The sequence below is a fragment of the Oncorhynchus kisutch genome, linkage group LG12 (genome assembly GCF_002021735.2).
Source record: "Oncorhynchus kisutch isolate 150728-3 linkage group LG12, Okis_V2, whole genome shotgun sequence".
NCBI classification, from domain to species: Eukaryota; Metazoa; Chordata; class Actinopteri; order Salmoniformes; family Salmonidae; genus Oncorhynchus; species Oncorhynchus kisutch.
In genome coordinates, this window is record NC_034185.2 from 37077736 (window position 1) to 37087097 (window position 9362).

The 9362-nt window shown below is 45.1% G+C and overlaps 1 protein-coding gene across 1 annotated transcript in view; it reads left to right on the forward strand.

Moving 5' to 3' along the window:
* The window catches only part of LOC109900947 (MAM domain-containing glycosylphosphatidylinositol anchor protein 2), a 337708-nt gene extending 329104 nt beyond the window's left edge, over positions 1-8604 (forward strand). Inside the window, exons 16-18 of the mRNA XM_020496863.2 lie at positions 6401-6531; positions 6686-6785; positions 8167-8604. Coding sequence (XP_020352452.1) covers positions 6401-6531; positions 6686-6785; positions 8167-8255 — 320 coding nt within the window. The 3' untranslated portion in view covers positions 8256-8604. The remainder of the gene's footprint in view (positions 1-6400; positions 6532-6685; positions 6786-8166) is intronic.
* The last annotated feature ends 758 nt before the right edge of the window (positions 8605-9362 follow it).

Genomic DNA, 9362 nt, shown 5'->3' on the forward strand with positions numbered 1-9362 from the left:
AACTCCCTGATTTGCTCCATAATAGCCTTTAACCCATGGTCGTGGCATTCCGTCAAGGACCTGAGCCCTTCCAAAAGGACCTGTACCAACTCCTCATGTCTCCTAATGGGGGCTCCCTGCAGGGAGACAGCGTGGCAGAGCTGGTCCAAGTCTGCTGGTCTGTCATGGCCAGTTCGTACTATCAAGGCACAAGACAAGACACAGATGCAGACACAGAGGGCAGATGGTTGGAGTCTTACAATGTTTATTAATCCAAAGGGGTAGGCAAGAGAATGGTTGTGGACAGGCAAAAATAGATCAGAGTCCAGGAGGTACAGAGTGGCAGAATGGTCAGGCAGGTGGGTACAAAGTCCAGAAACAGGCAAGGGTCAAAACCAGGAGGACCAGAAATTTTTTATTTTCATTTTACCTTTATTTAACCAGGCAAGTCAGTTAAGAACACATTCTTATTTTCAATGACGGCCTGGGAACAGTGGGTTAACTGCCTGTTCAGGGGCAGAACGACAGATTTGTACCTTGTCAGTTCGGGGGTTTGAACTCGCAACCTTCCGGTTACTAGTCCAACACTCTAACCACTAGGCTACGCTGCCGCCCCGGCATTCCCCCCCGGCTGTGGGGAATGCAAAAAGCAAGAGAACGGGGAAAACGCTGATTGACTTGGAAACATACAAGACGAACAGGCACAGAGAGACAGGAAACAGGGAAAAATACACTGGGGGAAATCAGCGACACCTGGAGGGGGCGGAGACAATCACAAGGACAGGTAAAACAGATCAGGGTGTGACATCATCAAGGAAAAGGGTGGCTTCTTTGAAGAATGTCATTTATGTTGTATTGTATTGTGTGTAGATTGATGAGGGGAGAAAAAAATGTCATCCATTTTAGAATAAGGCTGTACCGTAACAACATGTGGAAAAAAGTCAAGGGCTCTGAAAACTTTCCAAATGCACTGTACACACACACACACACACACACACACACACACACACACACACACACACACACACACACACACACACACACACACACACACACACACACACACCTTCACTGTGGAGAGCAGTATGCTTTACCCTACCCTAGTGGAATGGACATGTGGGGATGGCCATGTGGTGTTGGTTCCAAACATCTGGAGTGTGGTAGGAAGGGGGAGAGAGAGAGAGGAAAGGAGGTGGGCAAGCGGGGTCAGTGTGGAGATGAGAGATCCTCCAACGCTCGGCCGAGGTTGAGTAGGCCGTGACATTTCCAATTTGCTCAGATTGATCGCCAGCCAAGCCCCACGCTCCATCTCCTCCATCCACCCCTCACCCGTCTGTGTTGTAGCTCAGGCCCATAGCCAAGGCCTGTTATGATGAATGGGCCGAGTGTCAAGGGCTGGAGACACGCTCAGACATTTCCTCCCTCCGCCTTGTTGCTAGTATCTCTCTTGCTAGTATCCAATATTAGGAGTTTCCAACCAACGTTCCTTGTATGTTACTCGCACTAACACGCTCCATTGGCCAAGTGGAGCCGTTCACACCCTTGTTGCATTGATATTTAGCCTACATGTAAGGCTTTATCACAACAGATCCATAGGAACAGACATTCACTCTCGAAAAGTGGGTATTTGTGTTACCTAGACTGTTATTCTGTGTGTTGTTCCCAGTGACTCACAGTCGAGTTGTGCCTCTGCTCTGTAGACCAGCGGTTCAGATTTACTCAATAAAGAGTTAGTTCGCTCACCCTCAGTTTAGAGAGTGTGGTGGCAGAAAGAGAGGCTCAGAGATTAGAGAGAGAACGTGTGAAAGAGAAAAAGGGAGAGCGAGGCTCTCCAAATTTTGCAAACTGTCCGTTGGCTAGCTACCTGGGAGAAGGTCAAAACTAATTACTGAAGCACACTTCAAAGTTTGCCTTTACAGCTGGTGTCACGTTTGTTTACAGGATTAAGTCCCAGAGTACACACACACACACACACACACACATACTGTACACACACACGCACACACCAACGAGTCTCTTTAATGTGGAGCTTTGCAACGTGGCCAGGGGATCAGGCCTGTTTCATTCATTGGTACTCCTCTGTAGCTCAGTTCAGTGTGGTTCTTGCAGTGACGGGATAGTGGGATCGATTCCTGCTACCACCCATACTTGAAACAGATAAAAGAAATTGTCTGCTGAATGGCATATTTTATTAGCTAGGAGTGCTAATTCTATATGTGCTCTGTGTAGCTTTCTATAGAGCTGAGCTCTCTCTGGGTGGATGTAATGGGGAGTGTCCAGGAGTTATAGAGGATTTAATCCTACCCTGTATTAAACTGTTTATCCCTTTGGGGTTCACTGTTGTGAGTCCATAGAAAAGGGATTCTCCCAAATAGAATTCTTAGGAATGGACAGATGGAGAATTAAATGAAAGATCCTTTTCCTTTTCTTCAGAATACCGCATTATTATCACCTTATACACTACATTCAGTTCTGCGACGTCAGTAAGGAATATTGCGGTGCATTTGCTCATCTGTATTATATAGGCTGTACTCGCGACTATTGGAAAGATAGAAGACACAGGCGTTACTTCAACGTTTCTTCGGCGTATTAGTCTGCAACAGCTCCAAATACATGGACAGAGAGTACAGAATGTGCTTGTAGGGAATGCAGGAGTTGGCTGGAGAGCTGCATCCGTAACACACACGCACCTACAGTACAGGAGACATCACTACACTACCTACAGTACATTACAGTGCAGGATGTTCAAAGACACTGTCAGCCAGGCTGACACCAGCTCAGCCAGATCCCTGCCCTCTCTCATGTAAACACTTTGACATACCCTCCCCTTCTCTCCTCTGCCATGTAAAACGCCTCAACACACACTCTCTCCTTTTAAATATCAAAATAGGGTCACGGGCCAAAACAGTTTGGGAACCGTTGCCATACAGTAAGCTGATGAGGAAGCTAATAGACAAAAGGACAGGATATATAGCTCTCTCCCTCTCTCTCTCTCTCTCTCTCTCTCTCTCTCTCTCTCTCTCTCAGAAGTATACATAGTGGCCTGTACATTAATGAGGCACCTCTCTCTCTCCCTCTCTCTCTTTCTCACTCTTTCTGTCTCTTTATCTCTCTCTCTCTCTCACTTTCTTTGACTTAAACAAGGCCTTAGGGTAACAGTCCTGCTGTGTTTAAGGAGAAACCTTGTGTGGAGAAAACACGTCTCTTTGGCCTACTACAAGTAGGCCTACTGCAAACAGGATGCATGTTTTGGAATATTTGTGTCAATTGGGTTAGTATTGTGGACTAACCTACAATGTTGTTGACCTATCCTCAGTTTTCTATCACAACCATTAAACTCTGTAAATGTTTAAAGTCACCATTGGCCTCATGGTGAAATCCCTGAATGGTTTCCGTTCTCTCCAGCAACTGAGTTAGGAAGAACGCCTGTATCTTATTAGTGACTGGGTGTATGGATACACCATCTAAACTGTAATTATTCACTTCACCATGCTCAAAGGGATATATTCAAGGTCTGCTTTTTGAATAGGTGCCCTTCTTTGCAAGGCATTGAATCGGTGTTTGTAATGTACTGCTCGACTGAGAGACCTTACAGATAATTGTATCTGTGGGATACAGAGTGTCATTCCAACATCATGTTAAACACTTATTATTGCACGCAAAGTCCATGCAACTTATTATGTGACTTGTTAAGCAAATGTTTACTGAATTTAGGCTTGCCATAACAAAGGGGTTGAATACTTATTTACTCAAGACATTTCCTGCTTTTTGTAACAATCTCTAAAAAACATAAATCCACTTTGATATTATGGGTTATTGTTCGAAGGCCAGTGACCAGAAATCTGAATCAAATCCAATTTCAATTCAGGCTGTAACACAACAACAAACAATGTATAAGTCAAAGGGTGTGAGTACTTCCTGAAGGCACTGTGTGTGCTCAGGTCAAGCGCTCAATAAAGAGGAGTTGGGAGTTTAGGAAGCAGTCAAATGTATTGCCTCCTTATTATGAGTAAAGAGAATTATTGTAAAAAATATATATATATATTAAAAGGAACTAGAGTACTTCAAGTCAGTACTTTTTACATTGGTACACATTGAAAACAGGTTCAAATTCAAATGAGCAGCAACAGTTTTTTTATAACTAAATAGAACTCAACTGAACATTACAGGTGCAGATTATTCCTTCATGCATCTATCAGATCAACAGTGTCGTTGTGTTTTGGTCCACCAGATGTACATTCATTTCCAATGGAACGCTGCATTTGCCTCGCAGCATAGCATTGCAGAGGCAGTTACAGTGCGTTCTGTGTGGATATATACATTGGATGTATCCAACGTTTGCATCAACATGTATGGTAGATACAAGGGATACTGAGGATGCATCTCAGCCACGTTCAAGGTCCTAAATGAGATCATAACCACCATCGATAAGAGACATTACTGTGCAACCGTATTCATTGACCTGGCCAGGGCTTTCGACTCTGTCAATCACCACATTCTTATTGGCAGACTCAACAGCCTTGGTTTCTCAAATGATTGCCTCGCCTGGTTTACCAATTACTTCTCTGATAGAGTTCAGTGTGTCAAATCGGAGGGCCTGTTGTCCGGACCTCTGGCAGTCTCTATGGGGGTTCCACAGGGTTCAATTCTCAGGCCGACTCTCTTCTCTGAATACTTCAATGATGTCGCTCTTGCTTCTGGTGATTCTCTGATCCACCTCTACGCAGACGACATCATTCTGTATACTTCTGGCCCTTCTTTGGACACTGTGTTAACTAACCTCCAAACGAGCTTCAATGCCATACAACTCTCCTTCCGTGGCCTCCAACTGATCTTAAATGCAAATATAACTAAATGCATGCTCTTCAACCGATCACACCTGCCCGCCCGTCCAGCATCACTAATCTGAACTACTCATCCTTCACTCATGCTGCCAAACATACCCTCGTAAAACTGACCATTCTACCGATCCTCGACTTTGGCGATGTCATTTACAGAATAACCTTCAACACTCTACTCAACAAATTGGATGCAGTCTATCACAGTGCCATCCGCTGGCCCTCGATTCACTCTCGTCGCCAAACCCGCTGGCTCCAGGTCATCTACAAGTCTCTGCTAAGCCCCGCCTTATCTCAGCTCCCTGGTTACCATAGCAGCATTCACTCGTAGCACGCGCTCCAGCAGGTATATCTCACTGGTCACCCCCAAAGCCAATTTATCCTTTGGCCGCCTTTCCTTCCAGTTCTCTGCTGCCAATGATTGGAACAAACTGCAAAAATCACTGAAGCTGGAGACTCATATCTCTCTCACTAGCTTTAAACACCAGCTGTCAGAGCAGCTCACAGATCACTGCACATGTACATAGGCAATCTGTAAACAGCCCATCCAACTACCTCATCCCCATACTTTATTTATTTCTCTTACTCTTTTGCACTCCAGTATCTCTACTTGCACATTCATCTTCTGCACATCTACCATTCCAGTGTTTAATTGGTATATTGTAATTACTTTGCCACCATGGCCTATTTATTGCCTTAACTCCCTTATCTTACCTCATTTGCACTCACTGTATATAGTTTTTGTTTTCTTTTTTCTACTCTATTATTGACTGTATGTTTTGTTTATTCCATGTGTAACTCTGTGTTGTTGTTAATGTCGAACTGCTTTGCTTTATCTTGGCCAGTTGCAAATGAGAACTTGTTCTCAACTAGCCCACCTGGTTAAATAAAGGTGGGGGGGGGGAATAATAATAAAGATAGTAGATACATGTGCTCAGTATAGCTGCAAAGCTACACAAAATGGTATGCAATGACGCTGTCGATCGGATTGAGGTGTCATAGTGTTAAAAGCCTCGTGTACACAGGTCGAACACAAAGACTCAGTTACTCTACTAGTCTGGACTAGCATTAAACAAGGTTAAGATCACCAGCAGAGGAAAGTCACCCCTGTGGGCCGTGCTGTGGGTTTAATTGTGGTGTAGAAGATGGGACTAGCAAAAATGTTGTGGGTTCGATTATTTTGCGTGTCTTCATGTGTTAGCTGTAAGTCACTTGAAATAAAAGTGTCTGCTGAATGACAATAATCATATTGAATATCGGTCGGTCGATGTTACTTTAAGTTAAGGGTAGGCCTAAGCATCTGTTGAAAAAACAATATTCTGATTCATACTGTGATATAGAATCGGTAAAAGCCCTTGAGCTGATTATTGGCAGCATTTGACCTTTTGAACCTTTCTGATTGTATCTGGCCATATCTGATCGTGTTGTCTATTTCCTTTAGGGACCCTGAAAAGCTCGCTACAATATTACATTATGGATGATGCTTATTGGCATTGCTTGACCGGATCTGACCCTAACCGCGTGTGACCGTTTCTGATCGCTTTTGACCATGTGTGACCATGTGGCCTCTTTCTAATCTGTAGGGACCCTAAACGCTTTCCTGAGACAGAAGGGTCAGACAGCGGCCGAGGGGCCCGCGTGGTCGCTGAGCGGTAACCAAGGCGACCGCTGGAAACAGGCCAAAGTCAGCATCCACCCAACCACGTCTTTCCAGGTGAGTAAGATTGGCCATGTGATTGAATGATTGTGATTGGACGATTTAGGAGTCAATAATGAGACGAATCTGAATTTAAAGTCTATGCCTTTAACCGCGATATCTCTCTCTCTCTCTCTCTCCCTCCCTCGCTCTCTTTTTTCCCCCACTTCAGGTGGTGCTGGAGGGTATCCGAGGTCCGGGCATCGAGGGGGACATCGCAATCGATGACGTCACCCTTGAGGAGGGAGAGTGTCGAGATCTACCCCCCATTAGTAAGCACAAAAACACAGCAGGAGGAGTTTATCCCTAATTGCTGATCTATGGATAGTTGAATGTTTAACACCCTGATGGATAAGATAAGGATTTGGGAGAGGGTAAGCTCCTTTTAGAAATGTGACTACGGTTGCTTCTAGAGGCAGAACCAAGGTCAGTTCTGAAGTCAGTTAGGATTTGGGGGTAGATAGATGTAATCTGTGCTCTCTGTCTGCCTATGAGGAGGAGCACATCTACCTGGCAGCTAGCCTCTATTAATAAAAAAAAATAAAAAAAACGGTGGATGTTGCCATAGCAACGGGTCCGTAATCACATGAATGATAGCAGTCCAGCCGGAACGGAGTGACAGAACGAGCGACAGACCGCAGGGAGTGGAGCACCGTAATTGCGGAACGAGGGGGAACAAACCGAGAGAGTAAGGGAAAATAGAAAAACGGGCCTGCAATTGACGAGGCGGCCATATTGGCAAGTTAGGAAGGGGAGGACTATGTTCCTCACAGCAGGAGGGAGAGGATCTCTGGTTAAAGATTGGTTCTAAATGGACCTGTTACACACACATACACCGTTCTTTTTTCTATGTCGTTTTGTCCTTTTCATTTTCTGTTTTCTTCTTTTTCCCCCATCTGGTTTCATTTACACAGAAAATTGGAAAACGGGCGATAAACTTGTTAGTTTCAGACAGTGTGTCTGCAGTGAATCTGGTGCCATTATCCTTCAGATCAGTTTAATCACTTCATTAGTAGTTAAAGAGTTAGTCACCCAGGTCGGGGACCATCTCTAACTCTCTCCCTACCTAATGGATTTACTATCGCTCACCGTAAATCTTACATGATCCTCACTGCGGCCGTGGAAAAGGCATGCGTTTTAATCAAATGTATTGTTTTGACTTCGCCTGGATATTGTTTCACGAGATATTTTGAGGAGGAAATTCAAAGATTGGGATTTCAGGGTCAGGATGACATCAACTGTTGGTTTCGCCCCGCCAAAGGGTGAGGGTGCGCGCAATCTTCACAATGACGCGCCCCATTGAAAGAGGACATCGCGCTGAAGAGATAGAAACTGTTTCCAGATCTGTAGCTGGTTGGGAAGGGTGGGGGCGATGACGTCAAAGTTGGGCCAACTTTTCTGATGACAGAAAGAGTTTGGAAGAATGGATGCCCTGTGAGTTCTGCTTTACATAGAGACATAATTTGAACGGTTTTAGAAGCTTTAGAGTGTTTTCTATTCAATCATATTTATTATATGCATATATTAGCAATTATTTACAGATTTTTTGTCAGTTTACTATGGGCACGCATTTCTCCAACGGGGGCAGTATTCTGCCATAGCCTTAACAGGTTAAATGTCTTCTAATTCTGTCTCTGTCTCTGCCCCCTTTAGATCTCAGATCCTCAGCCCCGCCCACCTCCGCCCATATATGGCCGCTGAGTGTCACCTTGGCGATGACCTTCCTGTGGGGTCGAAGGTGACCCTGCCCTGCGTCGTCTGGCGGAGGCGAACGGGTCCGACCTGGCCTCGGCACCGACCTCGACCCTGGCGTCTGTGTTCTTGTACCCTCAGCATCCAATCACCAAAGATTCAAGCAAGGCGGCAGCGAGGTGTTCCAAACACAGACCACCACAAGGGCCCAAAAAATACCACATAAATAGTAATAAAAGAAGATTCGCAATTTTTTTTAAAGAGACAACTTTTCCAGAAAATTGCTCCCCAATCGCAGGATTGTGAGCACTTTTACGAGCGCAAAGCAAAGCCAGGTGTTGTGACGCCTGGACTTTAGTGGGAGTGTTCACTATCGCATTGGGATAACTATTTGTAAAGCACAAGGACAATTTTGCCAGTCAATTAGGAAAGTTAAATAGAAAGGTGTGGAGGAATTGAAAAATTGGTGACTTTTTGAAAAACAACATTATTTTTTCTGGGCTTAACAAAACACATGGAATCAAAGCTTTTCTGTGTTTTATCTTATCCTCATTGAGTTGCACCTGCTGCGCATCATGGACAATTTTCTCTCTGCCCAGTCACCCTCACCTGACCTCCACACCTTGACATGTCTCTCTCTCGGCTTGGTGCTGTACTGTAGAAAACAGAAACTCGGGCAATGTTTAGTTATCCATCCCAGTTCCCTCTCCCCTCTTGCCCGGTAGCTGCCTAAGTATTTCACAACACTGTGCTCACTAGTCCAAGGTATCTGAGACCAGGAAGGCATGCCCAAGATATGTGGGGCAGAGAGGAGGAGATGTGTAGTTGAGAGAGTTGAAGAAGGGTAGGTCAGACTGACTGATGTCCAAGGCAATGTGGAAGGCAGTGGCATAGTGGATGAGAAAAGTTGAGGATAGAGACCAGAGGGGAAGGAGTGGAGAGGAGGAGTAGAGGATGGAGACAAGGGGTGAAGAGGAGGAATAAGGAGACCAGAGGGGAAGGAGTGGAGAGGAGGAGTATGGAGACCAGAGGGGAAGGAGTGGAGAGCAGGAGTAGAGGATGGAGACCAGAGGGGAAGGAGTGGAGAGGAGGAGTAGAGGATTGAGACCAGAGTCAAAGGAGTGTTGAGGATGAGTAGAGGATTGAGACCAGAGTCG